Below are 27,592 nucleotides of genomic sequence, written 5' to 3' on the forward strand. Positions count from 1 at the left end.
AAGAAAAAGGAGCTTATTTTGTAATGAAATTAAGCTGACTTCTTAGCTAGGCTCTCTCGATATCACTAGTAGCATAACTTCTTCTAGTTGGATAAATTAATACATCTGAAACAAGTTTGGGATACTTGAAAAGAAATCTTAAGAACAAGCTGAAAACTGAAATCCAAAATAAGATTAAAGTAAAATAATAATAAAAAATAAAACTACCCCCACACGCCCTCCCACCCCAATATAACTAGAGGAGTCTTCCCTGCATTAACTTACAGCTGTTATATCACAGGAACTTGCAAATACTGAGAGAAAGTGGCAATTTCCTTGCCTGTGGCAATGCTGGCTTAGTTCCCCTTTCTAAAATAAGGGAGTTTTCCATCTAGGAATAGGTAGATGTATTGCAGCTCACTTTCGCTTTAGGCATATTTATGCATTTCCACATGTAAAGTGTAAATTCTTTGCTTGTTTTGAAGTATCAGTACATCTAAGTTCTGATAGATGCTATTTAGCTGTTTGTTCAACCGGATAGGAACCCTGAACAAAAACTTGCTGCTGTGTTTGATTTTTACAATCCTGTTTTTGTGTTCTTGTCTCTGAATGTGCAAATACCTATAAGTATTTGTTGAAAGGCCAAGTTCTTGCAAATTGGATGCATCCTCAGAAAGTCCCTTGATAAACTAGGCAAACTAAATTTTCCAGCTTGGTCGCTGTTTACTCTTCTGAATTATGAATAATTTGACTGGAGACAAGTGTGACTGTTCCTGAGCTGGGAGAAAAATTATCCAGTGAATATAGTTGTCATGACAAAAGGAAGAAAATTTTTGGAATCAAAGTGACACTTAAAATGTTACCAATTTAATGGCTGTATTAAATAGTCCATTATTAAGGACTGGTAGGCTATTACTAATGTATTATGTATATAAAGAGTGTGTATGGGGCAGGCGGTTGGGTACTTACGGCATTAGTAATAGATTACATCTTTGAGACTATTACAGGGTAGCAGGTTAACCTCACAGCATAGCAAGTCGGGGATCTGTCTGATGTGTGTTTTATCATCTGTAGTTTACTCTTTTAAATTTATAACTTCTTTTGAAAATAGAACTGGCTAAGGGAAAATTTTAGTGGTCATAACGACGCTTGCCCAGTGTGCATCTGGTCTAGGATGGTCTTTGAATAGATATCATTATATATGGAAAATAAGTTTGGTTGATCAAATTCAGTAGTGTTTGTAATGTGTTTTACTTAGCTGTTCATGATATATCATTATGTTTGTCCAGTTTATCTAAATGAAGACTGAAATTTCACAGTTAGCTTGCAATTATCTTTATGAAAATAAAATTATTAAACCGAAATATGGGTCAATAGCATAATAGTGGGAGATGTTAGATATCCACATGCTGGTATTTTCAAACAGGGCAACCTTTTGGGAGGTTGTTCTAGAAAAATTATTGTTGGTTAAGTGAACTGAATTGAATAGCCTTCCATAAACATTTGATTAAATGATCTAATGGTATCTTCTTTAAATCTGGCTTTAAATTTTGAGGAGGACAAGCCCATGACAATTAAAATACAGTTTGAATCTAACACAGGTTTTCCAGATTTCTTGTGGTGGCATTGATGGAAGAATATTCTTTTGTATGTTTTAAGTCAGCAGGAGCAAACTGAAAGAAAACTGAAGAGGGAGCTATTTTGCAGAAGCATTTCATTTTGCAAACAGTATTTTCATCACTGAAGTTTGTTATGACTCTGCGCATGTTTAGTCACTTCTTGTATGTGAAGAAAAAAAAGGCAATTTCCATTGTCACTTCTTATCCATTTCATATGTAAATGTTAGTGAGTCTGATAACCTGGGTCTTGAACTGATCTCTAAAACAGCTTGAAAGGGCTAAACTTCATTATTGGCTGAAACTCTGTTCAAAGCTCCAAGCTGTGTGGGTGTACAGCAATAGTTGCATGTTCTCGTAGGAAAACCTTTATTCATAACAGGAAACTCTTCCAGGGCATCCTGTACCTTCTTCTTTCCCTCCCTTTTCTCAGAAGAAAAACTTGAAAAAATATTGCCTGCATAGTAATTTGCATTTGGAGGGTTCTAATGTCACAAATATGTGAGGAGAGTGAGGCGTCCCTGAGGTTAAGTGTCTCTTTAGCTTTTCCTACTGTGAGTGCAAATTTTACTCGGTTCTAAAATATTAACCCCCTGTAGGTCAAGCCTCCATGGAAATAAGGTGTGTGTGTATTTGCTGCTTCATAGGAAAAGAAAGTGGAATTTTCTTTTGTGAAATTAGATTATAGGATCAGCTTACTGAATGGAGTGAGACGGGATGGGGAATGAGGGGAAATAATTCCTGTGACCCAACTTAAGGTGCTTATGTAAATGCCCAAAATGAAATGAAAGAAATCCTTCTTTGACAGATTGGTATTAGGCTTGGCAAATTCAAAATTGCATAAGGTAGTTTTGATCCAGGATTTTAAAAAGTCTGTACTACTTTGCTGGTACGAAGCAGAAGGCAGCTGTTTTCTTTTCAATTTAATCTTTTCTCTCAAATATTCAAAAAAACTAAACCACCAAACCCTTACTCCAGAAACACAGTAATGTTATTGTAATATATGTACCAAAGAGGTGAAAGCTGACTTAGAAGGCAATTCTTAAAATTACTTCAATTCTTTTGACTTCAGTATCTATTTAAGCTAAAACATGTGAAGAAACCTGCTCCTTTTACATAAGCATGTCTTGCTCTGGAAGCTGCTTGTGGTTTAATGTTTCATCACAATAATGGCAGCTTATATGTGCTGCCAAGAGACTATTACTTTTAATCCTTGTGTTCAGGCTGTTCCAGTGAGATACCTTTAAGGTGAGAAAAATGCATATTTAACAAATCCTCTCATCACTGCTTGTGCAGTGAGCTTTGTGTGAACTTCTTACCCCATTTTGCCAAGCGTAATTGCTGATGTTTCTATGGAGCAAAGTTTAATTAACAACAAAAAAAAAGGATAAAATAAACCCAAATACTGGAATCAGATGTCATTTACAAGGAGAGGCTTTAAAAATGGCTTATGTAAATAATAAAGATTATTTGATTGTAAGTACTGTAGTATGTCTACAAAAAGTGTTTTGCTTTCTGCAAGGAAATCAACGGGAAGATTCATCTGATGTTGTTAGAAACTTATTTATAAAATGGGTTGTTTCATAATAAAACCTTGATACTTTGAATTTTTTGTTTTTATCCCCTAATGGTACTCCTTTCAAAGCACCAGCTGCAGCTTTACCTGCACATTGTTTGCCTAATGAGAATATGTGAAAGAGCAGCACATGCTGGGACTAGTGCAGGGCTATGTGTGTGCTATTTGACCAGCCAGCTGCTTCCAAACAGAATTTATATGGCTATGTTATTTCAGTGTACTCTTTGAAAAGACTGTTAATTTGTCATATGATTAAACTGGTGAAGATGGGGGAGGATCTAAAAACACTGGCTTTGGTGACTATTGCTGGCTTACCTTTTACAACAGAAGCTAACAAAGGTGTCATTCTTTTTTTTTTTTTTCCCTCTTGTTCCCTATTCTCTGTAGCAAAAAACCCCAAACAATCAAATTGAAAGAAATTTGATTGAATAGTAAGTATGAGTAGTAATATCTTTATTAAAAATGGAATTAATGTATGCATTGCCCATAAAACTTCCCTAATTATTGATGTAGAAGGTTGTTTACATTTCTTGATATATTCAAATCCAGGGCAGAGGGAAAGTGAAGACTTAAAAGAGTAGTTTCATGAACATTTGTCTTCAGTATATTTTTATGAATACTCTGTTCTGACGTTCTCATCAATATATCAAAATCAGTTATCAGATTTAATTGCTCAGCAATCCTTGACATCACTTAGTCCAATGATTGATTCCTCTTACCGGCATTACTTTAATGATAGATTTGTTTGATCCCAAAAGAAGAGATCTTTTAAAAGTTGTGAAAGCTTCTTTTCTTACTGTAATGTTTCAATAAAATGTTCAGCTGTGGCTGAATTGGAAAGGAAACACATGTTGTTGTAGCTTGTATCTATGTTGGAAAAAAATTTTCAATATCATAAATCTTAGCTGTTGTTGAAAACACTGTGCTTAGCAGGAATCCATGTTTCCTCAAGTTGTTTTCAAATCTTCTCCTTGCTGCACTTTTGAAAACTTTTTTACAACCAGCTTTACCCCTCCTTCAGTGAGTTAGACAAGGGTTCTTGGGAAAGATGGGTGATGGAAAACTCAGGCTCATATATGCCTGAGTCAGTACATTAACCCTTCTGGGTTGTAATTGGCTTCAAATTGTCTTCGTTAGAAGGCATGTTGTTTTGCCTAGTTTAGCTGTAATGCAGGGCTTTCCAATAGCTCTAGGCTTTCCCTTTGACATAGTAGGTTCCTTTATTCCCACTGCTGTGTTGTTTTGGTTCTTTCTGTCCTCTCTCTCTGGCTCTTAATCTGTGACAACAGCAGGAGCAGGTGAAAATAATTTGTATGAGAAGAAAGTTTTGAGTATTAAGCAACTTTATGTAAAATTAAAAATTTTATATTTTAGCCTTGAGAAATCATGGGCTTCATCTAAGTCATTTGTGTTAATCCAAGTATATAACTGATACGGTAACAGTCTGGGATTTTTCTCACAGCACACTTGTAGATACCATAGTAGAAGTTGCAAAGATTTTTATTCTGTTTAAACTATGAAAAATGTATTCTTAATCTTTAAATAAACCACTATAATTCTCTACATTTCTGTGGAGAGCTTTTAAGGCCATCTACGTATTAAGAGCTACCCTCATGGGAAGACAGTGCTCTTGCATAAATTCAGATCAAAGTACATACGAGAAATCATGTTTAGTGTTAAGAGTGGAAGCACTCAGAAGAAGTGTCAGCATATGTTCCCCTGTGAAAGTCAAAATTAAGAGTTTTTAACTTAACAATCACTATTTAACTTTTTCAGAGGTGTTATTCCCTCAGTTGTTGCTCAGGGTGGTCCTGCTGAGGAGAGAAGTTAGAACTCTGAAGGGCATGACCCTTGCCTTGCTTGTCACTGGGGCTCTTATTTTAGTGCCATTGTGGAGAATTAGGTTTAAGACCCTGCTCAGTATGATTTAAGATATATAGGAGCGAGTGTTTCTCAAGTAGGTGTCTCCACTAGAATAGAAATTCACATACTGCTCATTCTGCCCATGAGCTTGGAAAGCAGCATCCCTGCATGTCGTCTTGGTTTTGTGCCTCTGGGAAAGATGGCAAGTTGACCCAACTGCCACTTAATTAATTCATAACATTTTAGTAAAGAGTTGGAACAATTTTACTGTCCCTTGTTTGATGAAGGTCTTGTAACTATAGTTTCTCTAAATAGTTTCCATGCTTTTATTATTAATTTATGCCAATATAAGTAAATACTAGCTTTAATAGACTCCAAGTGATAATTGTGTAGTATCAGGTCTTCGATCTTAGTGTTGCATCATTTGCTATCACTACTCTTGCTCTTGTTTATCAAGCTGTTTGCTTGATGGTCATGCTGGCAACAAAAATATTTGAGCTGAACATCTCAATATAGGGTAAGATAGTTGTCTGCTCCATGCTCAGATGAAAAACGTCACTTAGCTCTGGGACATACAAATATTTCATAGTCAGTGCTGTTACTTTTAATGCTGGCGCTTCTGTGTTTGACTTTGTAGCTGTGCTTGTGATGTGTTTTTCTTAACTTCAGCATGTCTTGCAGGCATGCCAGAAGTGGATTAATTTTCTTGAGGCTGTATTGTTTGAATGCAAAGTGTCCCAGTATGTAAAGATATACTGTCCTCTGGTTATTTGGGAGTACTGAGAGTTTCAGCACTGTTTACTTCCGTAAGACACAGGGAGAAGCCTCAAACTGATGAGGAAGAGAGGGAAGTAGAAAGTCATAAGCATCTGTCTTTGACAAGTCCATGATTATTAATTTCCTCAATAAAAATATCACCTCCACAGTGCCCATTGCAATGAGCTCATTAAAGGCATTTCAAGAGCTGTGATTGCATTTGGGAATTCTTCTGCAAATGCAGCTAGAAAGATATACATGCTTTCTCATATATATCCTTAGCCAGTTGCCCAGGTACTTCACTTATTAATGAGCATATTTTACAGCTTGAAGATAAGCTCTTCTAGCTTCAGTTTCTGTGATCCTAGTATGCTAATCAGAAATACCGGATTCTTTCCAGGAATTCTGTGTTTTTGTATAACCATTTTCCTGAAAGGTCAGGGCACTTGGTAAAAGGGGAAACATATGCCAGGGTGTGTTCCCCCTTGGAAATAACTGAGAGAATGCTAGATCTTCTTAGAAGAGAAATTCTTGTAGCAAGAGTAGGAAGAAAAAAAAAAAGGAAGGAAAAAGAATCCTTATAATGAATTGTTAGATCGTTAACTCTAAATCTGTCTGGCCTAAAGAAAAGTCTAGATACAGCTGATATTAAACATGTTCCATGACTATAGAAACTGCTATGAGAAGATTCCTGATTTAGATATTTCTGGTAGCATGGTCTGCACAGCCAAATCTGGTTAATATCTTCCTTTTTTGGATATGATTTATCTAGTGCAAAGATTGAGTCATTGCATTTCCTCTTAGATTCCTCTCTTATTATTATTTCTTTTAAGGGGAGAGGGGATACCAATAAATAACCTTCTCTAGACTGTGTCTACCTTGTCACCTGTCTCCTTTATCTTCCACATGATAGTTTTGGTCTAGGTCAGGGTATTCTTTATCTTCTGGCCTCTCATCCTCAATGTGAGCAGTGTAGTTTCCTTAACTATCCAAACAATTTTTTACTTCAATGATCACAGTATTTAAAAAGTTGATCTGTCTTTTTGTTCCTTTCCGCTATCACTTTGCAGTTTCTAAGGCACTTTTGTAGCAACATGAGCGGTACTGAGACGGAGACTGGAAGTGCTCAGTTGGTCTGTAACAGTGCCCCAAACGTGTGTTGGGAGGCTCTTTCTCTATAACTCTTGTGAGGCTTTCCTTCATTTCTCCCCTTTTTTTTCTAATAGCTCTTGTTAAGCTAGAGCATTGCTCACATGTGTAAAATCTAGTAGTCCCTGAATAGCTATAATGGGTTATTTCCCTGACTAGGTCACTTGCTGTTCTGTAATTATTTCATGGACACTTTATTCTTGGATTGGCTAGCATCTATGTTTCTGCCACAGCATGTCTGTCTAATGAATCTGCAACTGCCAAATGTATTTGCAGCTGACTTGAAACTCATTCTTACTGTTATGTTGACTTGGTCTTTGTGATGGGAAATAAAAGACCTATTAAACCACTTCTAATTCTTTTTTATAAGCTCCTTTTGGTTCTGGCAAACTTTATTAGAAACTGAGATTCTGTTTCAAACGAGCTACTATTTTACATAATACCAAAGCTAAAAAGCTAAAAAATCTTAGTGTTAGATGTTGCTTTTTTCCATTTGTCTTCTGGCAGCTTAGTAAAGTATTGCATAAGCACTGGCAGATAACTTGCCCGGTTGCTTCAGCATTGAATCACTTTATTTAGCTTTCTATACTGGTAATTTGTGATAGGATAAAACGACCTTGCTAAATGTTCATGCAAAACTTTTTGTTACTCATTTGTCAGTAGCACTGGGTCCTTTGCATCTAAATGCAAAACACTTTATAAGAATCCAAGGTCACTCATATCTTCCTATGTGTTTGAGGGACCAAAGCCATTAAGCTTTAACAAGAAACATGAGTTGCTTTATTATACTATATTGGTAAAACATTTTCTGGCTTTGAGAACACTTAAAGTTTGAAGAAAAATGTTGTGTGTTTTATAGAATCAGATTCAGTAGCCCTGGAACCAGAAGCAACGTATCTGCATCAGCCTACCACTGTGCATGGGCTGAGAATCCCTGCTGAGACACAGAGCTTTATTAGCTCAGGTACAGATCCGTCTAACTCGGCTGTGCGTCTTCCCAGGCAAAGCTTGCATCCACGCACAGCACCATGCAGATGCGTGAAGGAAGTGTTTACGCTGTGAAATGCAGCGCTCTGTTAGAAATGGCTTTGAAGACCTGGATAGACTTGAAGCCCTGAGGACAACCCTTTGGAGTTCTGTCAGAAGAGAAGCTTCCCTTTGTAGCTGGTGGAAAGAAAGAATTAGAGAGCTGAAGATGGGGTTAAAGCTATGGTTCTTAACACTGGTTTGTAATGTAATCTTAGAAATATCCAGTTATGCTGTTGACTGATCCTGCTGGTGAGCTGTGCAAATGAGATTTGAAGACTGTTCTCTAGAAGGCTCTTAAAAGCACAGCAGAACTTCATCTCTTACTGTAAGGTCTTGAAGCAGAAATATTATTAGTTAGTAGTGGGACAATAGTTTGGCAATGCGTGATTTTCGGCTATATCGCTTTGGGTGTTCCATCTTCACCAAAACACAACAGATTGAGAACAAGATTTCATGTCCAGAAGTGGAACAAATGCAAATAAACTGTTTCTGCTGCTTCTAGTGGGAATGAAACATTTGTAAATTTTCTGCAGAACTACTGCATTTTTCCTCTTTTGTTTCAAAGCCTGCCAGGTAACTGATCTATTGTTTCTACTATGCTTACCTTGGAAAGCAGCCAGCCTGTAAGCATAACTCACTAGAAAACTACAATTTTTGTGGCTTTTAAAGTTGTTAGAAACATGGGATATTTGCTGATGTGCAAGTATGCTTCAAAGTGCTGTGTATTCCTGATACAAAGGCAGCCCGGCAAAATTTCAGGTTCTCTGAAGTATGGAATTTTCCAATCAAATGGCTAGAACATTTTTAATGTTATTTGCAAATAGCTTTTTTTCTTTGATATTTGTCTTGGAAATATATTATAAAAAGCCTGACACAGTTGCACAGACTCAAAGGTTTGGCAGAGATATGCAACTGACAATAACAATTTATCCTTATTATTATTATTAAAAAAAAAAAAGAGTGACATAAATTTGTTTGTGGGCACTGTTTTCTGTCTCTCGTACAAGTACTGTTTAGCCAGAATGACTTATGTGGTAGGAAAATGAAGATAAGTCTCCAGTTTTTCTTTTCAGCCCTGTAACAATTCTGAGAGTAGATAAAATCCATAATCTGATCTTGCAATTGATTCTAGGTGGAGACTCACTGGCTTCAGTAAGTTTGCTGGTGGGATTTTTAGCATCGGGCCTGCTGAAGTTTTACAGCATGTAATGTGCTACTAAGAAAAGGAATAAAATAGTTTAGCAATTGCCATTGTTTTACATGTGATGGCTGTCATAGTATAAAAGATATTTAAGAAAAAAAAGCTGCTTTGGTTAAAAAAAAATCTACACTGTAATATTACAATCAAATTCATTTGTAGCATACGTTGTGACTGGAAAAGGTGGAATTCTTTGGGTTAATATATTCTGTTCTGAAACCAAGAGAGGTTTTTGTAAAGTATGGTCACAAATACAAAGTTCTCACTGAAAGTTTCTCCAAGCTGGGTACCTTGCTTAAGGCCTCTGAAAGTCTGCTTTTACGTCCCCTCTTTTTATTTTCATAATTGTACTCTTCAGAATAATATGAGTTAGCATAAGTTTTCTGTCGTGCTGTTGCTGTCCTACTGATGGTCGGTGGTTTTCATAGCTTGTTGAACAGGCTGTTTGAATTTTGTTCATACGTGTCTCCTGTATTTCTTTTGGGTTGTTAACCTGATGAGAAAATTCTGTCTTGATGAGGGTAGAAAAGCCGTTAAAAGTTTCATGGGTGTATCCTTACACAGAAGGGAGTTGTGAGTTACTGTTCAGCAAGCAGGCTGAGAAAAGAGTTTATCTTGGAAATGGTGAACACAGCAAAGTTTTTAGAACCTTGGAAATTCACCATTTTTTAAAACGGTACATTCAGGATCTGTTGCAGTGCATATCAATAATTTGAAGAGCTTTTACTGTTCTCAGGGAGTGATTTTTTGGTTCAACACAGTGGCAGAGATTTTAAGATATTCCACTGAACATTCTTACTAGTTTTGTCTTTGAGTAACTTCTTCAGCATGGAGTCCTTGATTTCTGTTCCCCGGCTGAGGATTTTGAGGATTTTATTGTGAAACGGGTACTTCCAAAATTATAAATGCCACCCCTCCCTGCCAAGTGTTGGGGTGCTCTTATGCAGGGGAAAAAAAATTTGATTTATTGGTTTGTAGCATCTCCAATTACAAAGTGGAATGTTTTATCTGGTTTTCAGAATTTTCACTTGGATTTGTTGTCTGTCAAAGTTGATCAGCTTTTTGGTCTGTTGTAGACTTTTAAAACCGAGGACTTAGATTTGCTAGCTGTTGACCACAATTAGCTTTTTTGTAAAGTAGACTGGGCTTAGAGCTGACCTGCAGGTTTTATGTAGTATACCTAATAAAACTCCAGAACTGACCACTACTCCATGTTTGTTGCAAGGTTATGGTTGGTTTCTTTGTTGTTGTTTTATTTAAAGATGGGATGAAGGGGATAGGGGAAGTACAACAGCGTTTTTTCATCTGCCAAACGTATTTTTGATGAATTGTCAGCCAGGGCACTCCTTTTCTATTGGTTGCTGTTTAATATAGGCTTGTGGGGCCACAGTAACTTGAAGGATAGTATAGGGAACAACTATATAGATGGAAAGCCATGAAGAAGTAATTAAAAATTATTTGTGTCTGTGCAATATGCATAATAAAAAACTGAGGTAGCTTTTGGTAGAAAAAACTCTGATGCAGTTCTTCGTACAGCAGCTCAAATTTGTCAATTCATCTAGATTTTCTGAATATAGTAAGGAATAAAAGCAAGCTACCTTTTTTTTTTTTTCAGGAAGCAGCTGTAGCTGTTGCTTGATACTCTCTTACAAATGATTTTAAATACTTTAACTCAAGCTCTTATTCAAGCTTTATTGGTCTAATAGTTGTCTGGAGCAATAGTGGAAAGAGTACAGGTAAACAAGAGTGAAAAAGCATCAGACTGATTTGATGTCTGTACCCTGACTGAATTACCTGCTTACAGTATCTAAAGGCTGTACTGCAAAGAAACTCAGCCAGTTTTTTTGCATTTGGAAAGACACAATTACTTGGAAGAGCAAATTAAATATTCTATTAAATTTTTTATTGAATTATAATAGATTAAGTCTTGGCAAATAGAAGATATAATAAATTGTAAGATGGAGTAATAATCATTTTATTGGTAATATTTACGGAAATTACTCATTAAGTATTGTACTTTTTATTTTGTGCATGTGTAAGCTAGAATCTGATATACTGTTAGAGAGGTTCAGGGATGTGGTTTGTGATGATAATTATCTTCTATTGCCCTATCCTATATTGTTTTACGATACATGTGTTATTTCTCTTAAATGCACGAACTGAATAAAAGGGAAGTAGTTTTAATGGTCAAGTGTCTGTTTCTTAACTTGTTTTTTATGTGATACTGATCAGTGCCATATCTGTATGTTCCTTAAAATACTGAAGTGCCCAAGAGAAGGATCAGAAATAAATGTTGTTCGTGAAGAGGTCTGTGGAGACTGATGGAGCGTCTTGCCTGTATCGTGTGGGCTACTGATTAGCGTGGGTATTTGTACAATTAATAATTCAGCTTCGTCCTGTCCTTGCTTCCCATATAACCTCTGCTATTTCTGCAGTTCTTTTAACTGAGGCACAAGTGAGAAGTTATGTGATCAAAGAGATGGGGTAAGTTGTAGATCTGGAAATACAATTGAGTCAGTCTACAAAAGCTTGCTGTAAGCAATTTTCTTTTAAAAATACAGTGCTAAATAGAAACTAGTTTCTTGCTCTGAGTGCAAGCATTGGTAAAAATTTCCTTTGAAATGTTTTTATGGGAAAAACCCCATAAAATGCTCAAACAGAAAAGCCTGGTGATTTGTTGGACTTGAAATGTTCTGCTAGAATGTGTCATTTCCACTGAAACTTTGCCTGGCTGATGTTTTGTCACTTGGCCACCTTCTTGGTGGCTGCAGAGGCCTCTGTGTTATTTGCCTTGCAAGCTGGGAAGAATTGTCTAGCTGCCTACTCTCCTGTCTAGCTGATTTTGTTTAGTAACCTTAAAATCTAGTGAACAGGTAAAAGTCTGGGTCAGTTGTTTGATGGCTTGTTTAATGGACACCTGGGAAGTTGGCAATCTTTGTTTCCCTCTTGCCCATCTCCTTGAAGTCCAGTTCACTGAGATGAAGGGTTTTAAATTTTGTTGTGAAAATTGCATCTTCTGACTTGGAAATTATGTTTCAGAATGCAAAATTGAATATGGGAGCCGGAATTTCCAGCTCACCTCTTTCATTTGCTGTGCTTAGAGGAAATGCAGAACTAAATTAAGTCAGTCTGCAGTTAACTGCTGGCTTTCTTTGCAGAACTGTTAGAGAAAGGGCATCATTCACTGTCTGTATGAGTTTCTGCATGATTTTAATTGAAGATAACGTTTACCTTTTCCACTGGTAATTGACTGAAAGAAGAATTAAACCCCATGCCTAGTATTCCCCATTCAGTTCTTGAAGACAAATGAATGGTTTTATTGCCTGTGCTGATTGAACGGAAACATACTGACCAGTAATAATACAGTGTTGTTTTATTGACACTAAAGAGCATTTCTTTATTTTTTCAGTAGTGTAATAAAACCTGATTTGCTGACTGCATAGTACTAAGTGTTTAAAAATCTCTCTAGTTACCAGACGGCTGGCACTGTTTGTCAGGGAGTATTGCTTAATTCCATACTCTAGGTTAAATCTTGTTTTACATTGAACCTGGAAGACGAATTAACCTGTTTGTACAAGAACTTTGAATTAGCCAGGAACTGTTAAGGAAACGTGAAGTGCGTGGTGAGTCTTGACTACTGTGAAACTTCTAGACCTTTAATTTTAGAACTTCTTAGTTTCTTACCAGATAAACTTATTTTGCATGCTTTGCCTACTTATAAGCCATAGAAGTAGTTGTGAAGAAAAACTAGTTTTGTTGTAGAGAACAGGCTGTTTAAAAACTTTTGAAATCATCACCATAACAAGCTGTAGTTTGTCTGTCATTCCAGCTGTACCTTGAATAAAAGCATGTAGATGATAAGCAAAACAAGCTGAAATCTGATCACAGGAAGGTGTCTCTGCTTTATGTTACTATGCAAACACTTTGCATAGAATATTGAAATAATTTCAAGCAAATATTCTAATAAAGATGAAGTTTATAAAAATGCAACTGTTTGGAAAGTAATTTGTCCCATTGCAGCCAAGAATTTTTAAAATTAACTGAAATCTAAAACAAAAATTGTATTTTAAGAATTACTGTTTCCCGTTACCTGGAGACAGAGCATGTTTTCCTTCTGCTATGGCAACGAGAACATGTGAAGTACAGTACCCCAATAACTTGGAGTTCTGCCACAAAATAGATGAAGAACTACAAGCCCAGTATGAGGGCGCTGTCTTTCTCACTGTTTGCAGCTTTCAGCCTGAATCTTAAAATAATTTTGACTGTCTTCCCACACAGCAAATGGAAGGTGGCTTTAAAGGCCATAATACACGCTAAATCCAGTGCTGAGAGTGGTTGCTGCTTTAGGAAGAGAGAGTTGTCAGCTGCAGTAAAGGAATACTTCTGTACTTTGAAAATGTTTGGGTTCTGTTATTCAGACTTCCTGTTGAATCCTTTAATTCATTTCTTGGGTGTCTCTGACATGAATCAGCTCAAATTTTCTTTGTTTTAGATCATTTTACAAGTCCTCATTAAGTACTCCTTTCCCCTTGAGATTACATAGTCGGTTTTTAATCACGTTTTGAAGCTGCAGGCCTGTATTTTGCATCGGTTTGTAGCTGTTGCTTCACTTGTTGAATGCATGTGTTAGATTTGGGGTGGCTGACATATCTGTAAAGATACCTTTTTTTCTAAGCGAGGCGTTTAAGGGGCTGAGAGATGCAAAAGGATGATAATAGAGTCAATTCCCTGTTGTCTTTGGTAGTAGGTGTCTGGGAATTCCTCGGGCGACTGGCACAATGGCAAACTGGGTACAGCAGCCCTTGTAGTGCCAACGCGAGTTGACACGAGTGTGCAGAGCCTGGCACGCCAACCCTGCAGTCAGGCCTCAGCGTTAACGGCTTTTCTTTTCAGGAGGGTGTGTGGACGCTTGGAGCGTGCTGCTCTTCACCTGCCCAAACAAGCTGGTATTGCAAAGGTGTGTGTGTGTGTCTGGGGGGGAATGGGGTGTTTGTGGGAGAGGTATGGCTGCACCGGGGTGGGAGATGTGGGGTGTGGGGCTGGGAGAGGGGTCGCTGTTGGAAGGGAAAGAGCTGAGGATACAGAGCTGAGCAAAGACGGGCCGAAGAGGGTTTGTTAGGCAAGTCGCAGCACTGCATGAACACGACTGTACTGCTTCAGAGACGGGCGATTCCCAAACTGTACTGAAGCTTTAGCAGGACACAAAGTTATGACTAATTATTTTGTCTGACCAGAGCTGGCTCTGTGCAGTTAACAAACTTGTGCACTGTACTCCTAGCCGAGGAGGTGCTGGAGCTGGCTCCCTGTGGCACCGCTTGAGTTAGAGAGGGCACACAGCTTCAGCAGGGCAGCTGGGCTGGCCAGGGTGTCAAATCCAGGCTGGGGCTTCAGCCTCCTCTCTGCCCTCCCTGCTCTAAACACACGCAGAGCAACACTTTTCCTGAGTAGACCAGGGCATGTGCTGTTGGCAGCCAACCCGCCCAGCAGCTTGATGAATACCCATCCGTGACTGTTGGCTAAAATGAGAGTATATGTAAATGTTTCTCAACTGACATGCGTAGGCAGATGCATTTTAAATCATGTAACCTATTGTCTGGGCAGTAACTCCACCACATCAACCCACAAATGAAAACAAATGGGTTGAGTGTGTTAACAATTTCACCTTGTTACTAAAATGAGCTTGCTGAGCACTGTTCTCAGAAGGCCAGCTGGATGGTTACTCTCTGCTGTAAGTTCTTCATGTTATCACAGGCTTCTCATTTTGCAGTTTTGCTCAAATTCATTAAGAGGGAGTTGTTTTTCTGTTCTCACACCTGTTTGCATGGCATCTGCTTTATTGTGGTGGGGGTAATTCAGAGACAAAGTCTATCCATTATTCTAGATAAATGCATGTGTATATGTGTAAAGATATGTAATGTATTATATATAAGCAATAAGTAAAATATGGTATGTATCATACTTCAAAAATATGGCTGGAAGAGCTAAATGACATGGATTAAAAACATACATGGTATCTTTCGTGTCTAGAAATAAACACTGCAGTGTTTAATCTAGTGGAATGCAGTGTAACATATATGTACATACTGTAATGGGGTGCAGGTTGAAGAAGAGAAACTTCAGAACTTCCTCAGCTCTTTTCCACAGCTCAGATACCTTCCTTAAAAAAATGAATTTTACAAGATGGTCTTTCACATAAAATACAGAAAAGATTTTTTTTATTATTATTTTTATTAAATATTTTGTCTCTGTGCTATAATTTGAGGGAGGGAACAGTGTAAACTGTGAAAAGCTCAGCCTGTACATAAGTGACCTACACTCCTTTCCTAAGAGTTTAGGAGGATGACAGAACAATGTCTTGTCTCATTAACTCTGTGGTTACCTGTGTGTAGAAGTCAAATATTTGGAACTGGAACGTGTGCCTCTGTGTTGTCCCGCAGCTGCTTGGAGCCAGGGTGTCTGTTTGGAGGATGTCATTGCGTCTGACTCGATGACTGGTGGCTCTGAGCAGCCTCGCAGAGGACCGGAGTGGCTGGCTGAAGCTAAACAAACTTGTGTTCTGTGTCTGCTAGTGGGTTTTACCTGTTTGAAAGCTGCCCATAGATCTTTCTTGTTGTTTCCCTGTGTGTATTCCTAAAAAATGTTTTATTAGGTCAAGCACATTGAATTTTAATCCACTCTGCTGCCTTTTGTAGTAGGTCTCAAATCTTGATATGTCAGAAGAAGGCCTTTTCTTCTAGTCCTGCTGCAATTAATGATTTTTTTTTTTTTTCCCCTTTCTGTTGTTTCTGTCCTTCTCTGTTTTTTTTTCTTTTGTCCTCTGCTACCTTTATTTCGGACTTTCCCCACGCAGGTTTGCAGTAACAAATAGAAGGTGGCAGTTGGAGCATTTTGTTTCTTCAGTGCAGTGCTCTTCAAGGATCCATTGATATGTCAAAATTGATCCTACTTAGTGTGTACATGTGTGGACAGCTGGTTATTAGTTCCTGCTTTTGGCAGGAAAGAGAGGACTTTATACTCGAGAATGCAAATAATGTGTATTTGTTTGAATTCAAATGTTATTGTGTTAAAATCTTCCTGATATGCTGTCCTGGTTTCAGCTGGGATAGAGTGAGTGAGCGGCTGCATGGTGCTTAGTTGCTGGCTGGGGTTAAACCACGACATAATAGCTATCAGCAAACATTTGTATTTAGTGTTACTTTTTTTTTTTGCTATGGTGCAGAAGTTGGGCTAAATACAGCTTCCTATGTCCTTCTTTCATTAACAAATTTGCATGGCCTCTTCTCTTGGCCTTCCTCCAAATACGTACAGTTTAGGAAATTGTTTAAACAGAAAAGTATCCAAAATAGAACTGTGTTCTCGTTATTTGTCAACATGGAGTAGCAGAAGCAAATTCATGTGCTAGCAATGCTAGCACTGCCATTTCTTGACTTTGGAATACTTTGCTGTGCAAACATTATTGCTATGGACATTGCACAAAACATGCTTGAGATAAATCATGTATGTTACAGTACACAAGGCTTAATGGATTATTTTTCCATTGCTCATTTTAAAATTAAAAACACCAGCTTCCTGTTTTTCTTGTCCTGAAGTCCTGTCTATCTGAGCTCTTGTAATTTCTAAAATAGCCTGTCAAAAAAGGAATTCAGTAAAGTGACTGAAAAGTGACTTCTACTTAACCTTTGATTTTATAAACAATTGTTTGAGTCCTAAATAGATGCAAACTGTCTATTTTTAGGCCCTAATTTAGAGAATTGATATTTCCACATTTGCTTTGTCATAGCTGGTAGTAGTCGCTAAATTGTGAAAGCTTGTAGCTATTACAAATGCTTGGAGGATTGCTGCCATAATGCATTAAGAAGCACCATGCACTGTACATTTCAATTTATAATAAGGGAGTCTAGCTGATAGCACAGACACTGAAATATTTCCAGTCTAGACTACTGTCTTAAAAACCAAAGGCTATTGGCTTTTTGGTGGAATAGGTTGGAAAATAACTGAAAAGGACAGTTGAAGTACAACAAACTTCAAAAAGTCACAAATTCACTAAGCCAGGGTGAGTCGGGAGGTTTCAGCTGTTGCTTCCCTGCCCTGCTGTGATGAAAAGGGAACTGGTGTCTGAAATGGCTGACCGGTCTCGCAAGGTTTGAGTGGTTTCTGAAGGAGGTCACACGTAGACCCTTGTTAGGTGGGGAAGATGAGTTTCTGCAACACTGTGTTTAGCAAGAAGAAACAAAATGGAGAAATAGAAAAGCAAAGTTCCCTGTCTTCAGAGAATGCTAACATTAGTACTTTGCCAGTGACAAAGATAATGGCTGAAAAGTTTACTATAACAGGTGTTCTCTTATATAGCTCGTTTGTACCTTTGGATAATAAAAATAGCTTGCAGAAGATTTTAGTGTGAAACTACATATTGTAGTGGAGGAAATTATGATGTTGCTGATACTTTTATGGCCTCTTTAATATCCCAGTGCTCCATACAAAACATTCTGTTTATAAAGTCATTCTCATACTGCTGCTTGTCAGGTAGAATATTTTGGTTGCATTTACTTTCATCATGTGTTGTTAGCCATGGAAAAAAAAAGGGGGGGTTGAATATTACCTCAAACTGGACTTACGGACTTGAAGAGTTATGTAATTACTTCCAGTTTATCTCTCTAACATAATGCCAACTTTCTTTTTCAGAGCCATGGTGTCATGGAAAGGGATATACTTTGTACTTGCACTATTCTTGGGAAGTTTTTTTGGAAGTATATTCATGCTCGGTCCTTTTCTACCTTTGATGTTTATCTCACCGGCCTGGTATCGCTGGATCACCGATTGTGTTGTGGCCACTTGGCTCACACTCCCAGTGGTAAGTTGCAGTTTGAGCCAAGTTCTGGGCAACTGTTTGTAATACCATGATTTAGTTTGCTGACTAATGCTTTTTATTTTATTTTGGTTTTTTAAAGTTTTTTATGCTTTTGTCAAAACAGGCCTTAACACATTATCTGTGGAGACTTAGGTTTTAGCTCAGTGTTGTTGATCATGTGCTTGTCTATAGTCCCCTTCTTCCACAGTTTAATTTCTATGTAAGCTAATGCCATGTCTTAGTTGTACTCTTGAAAAGGCCTTTTCGTGACATCTCCATCTAGTGTCAGTTAGATGCTGATCAGAGAAGAGTAGGTGAAGCACTATAAGCAGGCAGATTTTTTTAAATTACAAACTTCCTAAATGAGTTGTCTTACAAACTCTTCCTTTCGACTGTGTTCCAACTATCTAATTAGGAAAATTATTCACTGTCTGGTACATTGTTGCTGACCTTCACTGTTCTCTTACTTATTCCTCTTAGAATTTAGTCCTTGTAGTTGAATTAGAGATAAGTTATTTCAGGTGAAGAAGAACTTCCCCTAGAAATGAAGTCTTCCTCACTTATAATGCATCACCTTTAGAGCTATAGGAGTCTGGAAATCAATAACAAAGCTCTTCCCTGAATTGTTCCAGAGAAAAGATGGTATGAATGGGTTCTGTCTCCTCATCCATTCTCTAAAAACCAAGGGACTTTGTTCCTCTAGGCATTTAAAGATTTGTTTAACTTTTTCTGAAGTAAAATGCTATATTGGTGTGCAGAAAGAGTATCTTGTGGCATAAAGGAAGATTTATCTTTATTACATATCAAATAGTTTCTGCTTTCTCTGTTTGTCTTGTGTGTTTTAAAGGGGTGTGAGCTGTTTCATGTTCTAAAACTTTTGTCCTTTTCATCATTACTAAATGCGATGAAATTAGGAGGGGAAAAAAAAATTACCAGTAAAGGGAATAGAGGTATTGTTATTTTTTGTCATGATGAAATTTAGCTGAGTACTGCTAGTGTCACAAAATCGACCCTTTCTCTGTTTGTCTCCCAGTTTTTCTAAAATTGCAAACTCCCAAAAATCAAATACTGGTTTTTTTTTTATTTGATTAGTTGCCTGGGCTTTATAATTCTGGATTATTACACCTAGTTTGTGACAACTTTTGCAGTCTAGAAGTATGGTTTTAGCCCACACTGGACCTAAACCAAAATAATTTGAATGTTTTTGTGGAAAGGATTCTGTCTTGTAAGAATCTTGGAGACTTAGGTTCAGGAAAAGGGTCTCAAAAACATTTTGCACCCAAACTTTTTGAGGCTGAGACCTTGTCTGCATTAGTTTTCTGTCCTTATGCTTACTGCATTCTTAGTCAGGAGAAGCAGGTACTTTGGTTTGTGTCTCCAAACAATAACCTAATGTTGGACCAGTTGGACTCCCAATGGGGAAGCTCTGACCCTGACCTCTGTGATGTAAAAAAACTTCCACCTTCCTCACTCCTCTGCCACGTATTATTTCCTTTCTAGCAGAGTCAGCAGGATGGGGCAGTGAGGTTGGTCTTAACTGTTTCAGTTTAGTTTGGCTTATACTAGCATTAAGGTACGTAGAACAGAACATCTGTTCATTATTATGTTTAACTAGATGTTAAATATGTAATAAGATTCTTATTAAACTATCAAAAAAGGCTGCTTCTCTCTTTTCTGAAAAGATAACTGTTTACCATTTTGAGCTATACCACCTGCTCTGCTTTTGAAGTGTCCATAGTTACTCTTGATAGCAACACCTTTGCCAGAATTATAGTGAGCTGAGTTTATTAATAGTATTAATATTTGGCACATACAGTGCTTTTCATTCTGAGATCTCAAGCCATTTGTGGTTGTGAGAATGTCATTCCAGTTTTACAGGTGACTTAAACTGAGGAATTTGTGTTCTTTGAGCTTCTGTGGCACAGAGGTGGCAGAAATACGAACAGAACAAAGTTGTTTTACTTCCTAGAGCTCTGTTTAAATCCCCAGACTTTGCTCTTTTTCTGTATTTTTCTGGAGGAAGAATGGGGAAGAGAAGGTAAGGAGGTAATTTGAAGTGCTTGTATTCTTTTATGTTAAGGCCCAATGTTAAGTTTATTCCTATAGATGTCCAATCATGTTTTGGTGGTTTCTTCTTCTGTGCTAACTGGGTTGGACAGTGTCCTGCCAGTGGCCCTGACCTTAGGGCCTCAAGTCATACCTTGAGGTAGTATCTGTTGTCTGCCTCCTGTTCCTTGGGATTTTGTACCTTTCCACTGTGTTTCCTCTAGCTATTAAAAGGTTGCAAGGCACTAGCATTCAGCCATCTGTATGTTTGAATTATTTACCTGGTCCTGGTCTTTTGCTGTAACCAAGCAGCACTCTTCCATACACTTCCCTGCATGATTTGGGAATGGTCGTGGGTCAGAAACCATTTCCAGTAGGCAATTTGCATGTGGCGTGAACATGGCTAGAGCATGCTGTCGGGCTCTGATATTATATACAACTAGTCTAGTTATACGGTTATGGTCCAGCTGTCCAGGTTATGAAACCAGGCCCTCTTAAATTTGGCCTGTAGCTCTTGTCTGCTTTTTCCTTCTGCTAAACCACTGACCTATGATTTATAACTTGACCCGTCAGAGCCACATGTAGCAGGTAAAGCAAGAAACATGTTTTGTATGTGAACTTCTAGCATCACTGGCTGTTTAGGCAAAATCGAGAAAGCTGCTTGTCCAGCTCCTTGTTTGTGTCCTTCCACGTTTGAGGCTTATTCCATGCTTTGGGACGGCATTTCGTAGATGATCTGTGCACCAGTGCTTGGTGGTTGATGCTTTCTGCTAATTGTGGGGTGGAGGCTCAGGCTTCAAGGTAGCACTGTAGAGCTGGACAGACCTAGGTCTACTTCCCTGTACTGTGTTCCGGCTTGTTTGGGATTTCTCTCTCTCAGCTGCTCTTTCTGCCATCAGGTTCTAGCCATTTTTGCAGGTGGAAGTTAGGCACAAACACGTTGACCATTTGGACCCAAGCAGAAAGCAAGGCAGCTTCTGATGCCTTCCCAGCTCTGACAATATTGAGCAATAGATTATTTGTGCAGCCAGTCTCTCCTTAGATTACCTACCAAGTTATAATCCATACTGATTCCCTTCTATTCCTACGTGATAGTATTCTGGGAAAACTAGGGAAAAGCAAGTTTAATGTTGGACACTGATTGTAAAAGAGTGCTTTTTAAGAAGTGCTATTTAATTGTTGTTTCCTCTTCCATTAAACAGCTGACCGTTACTGTGGAAAAGCTGGCTGCTTTATTAGAAAACAGTCAGAAGTTTGCTTACCAGTGATAATGTGAGTGAATAAGTAAAATGATGTAATTTTTATTGCTAATGGGCTGGTGCTTTTCTTTTGGGAGTAAAGCCATAATATTGAGATATTATTTCTAGGCCTTGCTGGAAATGGTGTTTGGTGCCAAGGTGGTTGTCACTGGTGACGGGTTTGTTCCTGGAGAAAGGAGCGTCATTATCATGAACCATCGCACACGAATGGACTGGATGTTCCTGTGGAACTGCCTGCTGCGATACAGCTACCTCAGACTTGAAAAAATCTGTCTCAAATCCAGTCTCAAAAGCATTCCGGGATTTGGTAGGTGACTAAACCCTTTAATTCAAAAGGAAAACGTGTTTAAATTTTGCCTGGCACTGTTCATACCCTGTTAAATGCCCTAGGTTTAAATTCTGTTTCAGTATTTTTTTTAAAAAAACTTGTGTAAAAAGATATGGCATACTGAGCAATTAAACCATAAATCTCCCAGAGGACACCTGGTCTACATGCTTAAGCATTTCTTTTTAAAGATACTACATGTGCTGCTGTTGCTTATAGGTGAAAATATTTCTGCTCTATATACTGAAGGCTTTCTTCAAAATTGTGAAAAAAAAGTCTTTTCAAAGTCTCTTTCAACACTTTGGGTTTGGTGCTATTTCACTGCACATTGCAAATGCTCTCATCAAGCTTCTTCATTATCCAATTTATACCATTGAGAAGATTACAAAAAAAAAAAAAGCCCTGTAGGCAATTGCAAAGTTGATGCTTCATTTTAATAGCTGTAGTTTTAAACTAAACTTGGTTACACAAAAGCTGTACAGGTTATAAAATAATCAGTATTTATAGTGATGTAGTCTGGAAACAGATCTGAGTTGCACATACTCAGAGAAATCATGTCAGGCCAAAAATTGTGGCACAAATGGTTTCTGAATAAATAGGCAGACTTATCTGAAATAAAAGCATCTCTGTGTTTTATTTATCTCTTAGATTTATTTGCTGTTTTATACAAAACTAGCTAGGGCAGGATATGCGTCAACTTTATGATGTCGAAAGAGTAACCTTATTTATGGTTCCCTTTTGTCAGGCCATTTATCTGAACAGATAATTTTGGCTGGATTCCATACAGAGGAACTCTCATATTGTTGCACTGTTATTGCATTCACTTGCTGGGCCTTTAGTCCTCTTAAGTAAGAACTTCAACTAGGTAACATACTTTTTCCATAACAGTCAAACACGAAGGTCAATTTTACTTGACAAAAGACATCTCTTTTAACATTACAGGAAATGAAAAAAATATGTATTTAGATAAATGTTTTATCTTCATAATACAGCAGAGATGTTTTGAAATCTTGGAATCAGCTGCAAATGCAACTTTTTAAAGCAATGATGGAAGATAATCAGGAGTATAGTCTGGAAGATTCATAGGTTTATCTCTTCAAAAGTAGCTTTTTGTGGTTTTGGGGGGTTTTGTTTTGTTTTGTTTGTAACAAAACATTTGTATGTATGCTTGTTAATGCATACATAAATGGGAGGGTAGCTCCCGGAGCTTGGATGCTATGTTACGCTTGGCAAAACTTGGTTGCTGAAAGGGTGTCAGGAGTTGTTTAGAGGTTGATTTCCACCCCCACCTCCCAGTTCTGAGTTCAGTGCATAAACTGAGCACATCTAATAGATTTAATGAGTAGGCTCTGGTAAGTGGAGCCGTAGCAGGTCAGTGTTAGCAGACCATGATGCTGTCTTTGTTCATAGTCTGACATAGTAGCTTAAGCCACTAATGAAATTCTGGGCTCATACCCCACTTTGTGGGCTGTGATGGTAGAGGTGGCGCAGGCAGTCATTTATTCCTGTTGTTTGTGTTGCAGGACAACGATTTCTGGCAGTAGATTGGTTGCCTGGATCTACAGTGTTATAAACCACTATTTATATGTCAGATGCCTAAGCACCCTCCATAATATATGGGCTTTGAGTACTTTGATTGCAATATTGTGAATTTTAGCTTATTTTTTAGTAGACTACTAATGTTATTAGTCACAGGAGAGGAATCCAGCTAAACTATGTCCTTTACTCAAGCCATAGTTTGATAGTCTAAAATCATAAATGTTCAGCTTCTATTCTACCATAGTATATCTGAAAAGAGGCCTTAGAAATAGTGTCTCTATGTTCAGTCAGCCTGTGTTTTGGATGGCAGATTCATGCAAAAATAAAGTATTCTGTATAGCCACGTAATTAGGGGAGAGTTGGAAAATGATACTCCTGGATGAAATTAAGATTGACGGATAAGGTTTAATTGTGAATCTGTATGAAGTTTGGTGTTGCAGTGATATAGCAGAAAACGATGTCCCAAGTGGACAGCCCTGAATCTCATCAGTAAGAGTAGAATTTCTCCTACTTGTCTCTAATGGCCCTGCTGTGTTATGTGATAGCCTTTTAATAGGTGTTTGTCAGCTTTTGGTTTAGCCAAAACTTAAAAGTTTTGTTTATTTTATGGGCTTGTAAAGGCAAGAAGATAACTTGGAAATCAACTAGACAGTTTCAGTTCACTGCAGCTATAGTTGACACTTTAGATGTTGATCATTTAAGGTATAATATTTGTGGAAATTAAAACAGCTACTTTCATCATGTCCTTCAGTTTCATCTTTTCATATATTTATATGAATTTAGTTTGTATATATATTTAGAAGTATAGGATTATGGAAGTATTGATACATTGGCTAAATGGAACTTCTTTACCTAATGGTAATTCTGCTTTGAGTTTGAGAAATATTTGAATGAATATACTGTATTGCTTTTGGTATTTTTTTTTACAAGCATTTCATTTAAAGTTATGTGTAAGATATGGTTTATAATGCAGCCCTTTAATTTCCATGTTGCTGAAAACCTTGCCAGTATTAAGCATTGTACCTTTGTTGTTATACGTGTTATCCCAGTTGGGGTGTAAAAATAGGTCTACGAGAGATTATACTGATCCAAGTGGTATATATGGTAGGTGAAGGGCAAAGCTTGGAATGCAAATAGATCCAGAGTCCTTGTCGCCCCCTTTGTAGGTTAAAAGTGTAAAGGTATCAGATTTAATGAGTCTGTACTTACAAATAGGCAGTTATTTTCTAGTTAATTATAATTAAAATCAGAGGAGTCAGTGTTTCAAGGAGAAGCATTGACTCACTTACCTAGTTCTTAAGGTATTAATTCTTTGCATTCCAGTGTATGAAAAACTTTAAATTGATTAAAGGTGAGCCTTAAAAAAAGAAGCCCAAAGAAAAACAGATGGTCCTTTCTTCCTGGAACCGTGGCTTTGGCTTGATAAATTGTGTGCAGTAAAGTTTTCAAAAAGAGGTATTACATTTCAGTAATCTCAATTTCAGAAACATTCTTGCAGCATTTCAGTACAAGTTGCCAACTTTGGCATCTCAAGGGAGCACTACTCTGCTCTTAGCTGTTGCTGCAGTTTCTCATCTGACATCATCAGAAACTATTGACACATTCTGCAGTGTTGGTTTTCAAGGAGAATTTCTAATGGCATTGACAGTTTCCTGCGTAGTCTGACAAGACAGGACTTCTCTACAGTACTTGTAATAGATATGTACAATTTATATTCTCACCTATTCTCCAATTAATAAGGAATAGCATCAGAAGTGATACAGACTATGATACAGTTTTGTTCAGCATACACTGTGGAATACATACTGTTTGAGTAGGTACCAAGGAACATACACAGTAGTGTCAGATGACCAGAAAATCACTAGAAGTTAGTTACATCCTTTTAAGTTTTTATCTCAATAGTTTCATTTGTAAAAGCCTTGTGGTATGAACCAGTAAGACTTCACTGGAAGTAGAGCTGTGTTTTAATGAAGGACAATTCACACGTGTTCGTTGTTTTAAATAGGATTTTAATTATTGCTTGGCTTGCAGTAATATTTGGATTTTAATGGTTAAAAGTGCCTCAACATCTACATGAAAAAAAAATTAAAATTTGGGTTTAATAAATTCATGGAAAAAATGAGAGAGGGTAACCAAAGGGGTTAGTGTCAGTGCATGGCTGCTACGTGAGTTGATATTCACCCTGGTTTTGCTTAATGCTGATGGAAAAGATTAATAACACCGTAATTCAGTGTACAAGTGCAGGCACCATTGATGGACATATCTTGAACACTCACCATTTTTAAGAAGGCTCACTGAGGATGGTAAAGCAGGGAATTACAGCTGGACTGTATTGGGGCAGGAACAGGTTAGGAAAGGACAAGGTGATAAAGGAAAAAGGAGAATAAGCAAAGCAGGCAAACCTGGAGTAGTTAGGAGCAGAGATAACCAGGTAACTGTCCAGATTTTCATCTCTGTATTCAAATTATTCTGTGGCTAACATTGCTCTTGAAGAGACTGCAAGATGCAGGAGTTTTTTTAGTTGTTTTTCACTTGTCTGGTCACTCATGTGTTGTGGCTCTCAAAGGCTTAAGTTCGGTTTGGCCCTTGTTAAGTGCCAGGAGAAAACAAAAAAAAGGACTTGTGCTCTATTTCAGCACTGGGCTTAGCCCCACCAATGTTTTACTGCACGTCAGTTGATCCATCATAGCTGTCTGTGTGTGCGAGCTTTGCCTGAAGCAAATTCAAAGTAATTTGAGTCATCTTAGTTTTCAATGAAGCAGGGCAAAACAACTCAAATTATCCTGCCTTTGCCACGGGCTAAGAGCATGCACACCGACAGCTATGATGGATCAGCTACCATGAAGTAAAATACTGGTATCGCTAAGCCTAAAAAATTTTAGCACTTAACTCAATTGGAGTATAGTTAAAGCAGCACGCTGCGGGGAATCTGTACGCGTTTGTATTGGCATGGAAGTGTTTGTGCTGCCACAGCTACTCCCTTAGGTAGGGATAGAAATACTTCGGCATAAAGTGTCTTTGTTCAGGTTATAGCTGGATTTGCATTCAAATTCTTATCGATAGAACATATTGGCTTAAAAAATTAAAAGTGTAACCTACTGAACTTTCTAGTATAGCTCATGTCTCAAGCGACTTTATTATGTTAAAATAGGTTGAAATGAGAGTTTTGAGGAGCTGTGACATTTTGTCTTCTAGCAATTCAATTATGAGCTGCCAGACTTAATTACCTTAGAGTTGTTATCCTACGTGATTTTTAAAGTAGAAGTTGAAAAGTATGCTCTCTAATGGAAAGCACAATTGTTATTCTACCAGTTGTTCACAGTGAAGACTCTCTTGAAGAAGTTTTAAGTGTTGAGGGAAGGTTTATTACTTTGAAGCAAAAATGCAGCTTAATTTGGCTGTAACTCTACATGGATTTTTTTGTAGGGAAGAAAAGACTGAGGTTGCTGTTTCCCAGCTTGGCTCTTCCACGAAGGGAATAATAGGAATATTTTCAGAAGTATACCACAGAAATTCTCCCAACTCTGTCGGGGCGGGGGGGGGGCAAATTACAAAAATACTAGCCTGTCTTCCATTAAAACTTTCCTTATCCTTACTATATAATAAGGTCTCCATTTTCTCTCCACCCCTTTTGCCTCTCCAAAACGCACATCAAAAGAGTGAGATCAAATGCTAATCTTTCTCGTTCTCCCCATTTTACAAATGACAAGTGATGTGAAGGGAGCGGTTATTTTGTCCAAGCTCACAGAACAAGTAACAGCAGAATTAGGATGGCATGTTTTCCCAACTTACATTCCTTTGCCATTATCAGTGGGTTATGTGTGGATCAGCTCATCAGGCTGAGTGACTTTCACAGTCCCCCCATAAGGAGATGGGGCATCTGAAGAGGATGCAGGCCTACAAAGAGGTATTGAACTGTAAAATCTCTCACTCTTTCTGACTTGTAGTTAAGATGGCACATCCATGGGAGAGACTCGGACTGTTTGGTAGGGCCTGTTTGTTCTTCTCCGCTTTCTAACAGCCAGAGATTGTTTCTTTTTTGTCTTTGATGATTCTGGAATGATGTGGGACTTTTCTCCAGATATGTATTGGGCAAGACTCATATTTTTTAATACTCAGGTTTTCATGTGCTGTTTCACTGTATTGCTGTACTTTTAAAATGCATTAGAAAAAGCAATCTTCCAGCCATCCTAGAGGTTGAAGCCTTTGCTTTAGTTTTGAGTGATGTTACGTTATTCTGATTTTACACAGTACATCAAATCAAATTTGAAGTGTTATTTTAAGATGGATATTGTAGCTGAATAGGTTTAACGTTCCTTAATGACATTTATAGCATTTTAATGCAAAGATTTTGTGTAAGTAGCACTAATACAATGGTAGAGTTAATCTGATTGCCCATATTCTATAAA

The 27,592-nt window shown here is 37.7% G+C and overlaps 1 protein-coding gene across 15 annotated transcripts in view; it reads left to right on the top strand.

Annotated features, from left to right (window-relative positions):
- LCLAT1 (lysocardiolipin acyltransferase 1) overlaps window positions 1-27,592 on the top strand; it is a 120,993-nt gene that overhangs the window by 22,790 nt on the left and 70,611 nt on the right. For 9 of the 15 annotated variants that reach the window (XM_069799988.1, XM_069799983.1, XM_069799984.1 and 6 more), the window contains 2 exons: window positions 17,849-18,017; window positions 21,428-21,626. In XM_069799988.1, the coding sequence (XP_069656089.1) occupies window positions 17,853-18,017; window positions 21,428-21,626 (364 nt within the window). In that variant the 5' untranslated portion in view covers window positions 17,849-17,852. Of the gene's footprint in view, window positions 1-3,579; window positions 3,603-8,412; window positions 8,542-14,739; window positions 14,895-15,603; window positions 15,735-15,764; window positions 15,787-17,848; window positions 18,018-21,427; window positions 21,627-26,959; window positions 27,091-27,592 lie in introns of those variants that run through there. The other 6 variants (XM_069799991.1, XM_069799985.1, XM_069799993.1 and 3 more) reach the window with 6 other exon arrangements.

Source organism: Haliaeetus albicilla, chromosome 13 (genome assembly GCF_947461875.1).
Source record: "Haliaeetus albicilla chromosome 13, bHalAlb1.1, whole genome shotgun sequence".
NCBI lineage: Eukaryota > Metazoa > Chordata > Aves > Accipitriformes > Accipitridae > Haliaeetus > Haliaeetus albicilla.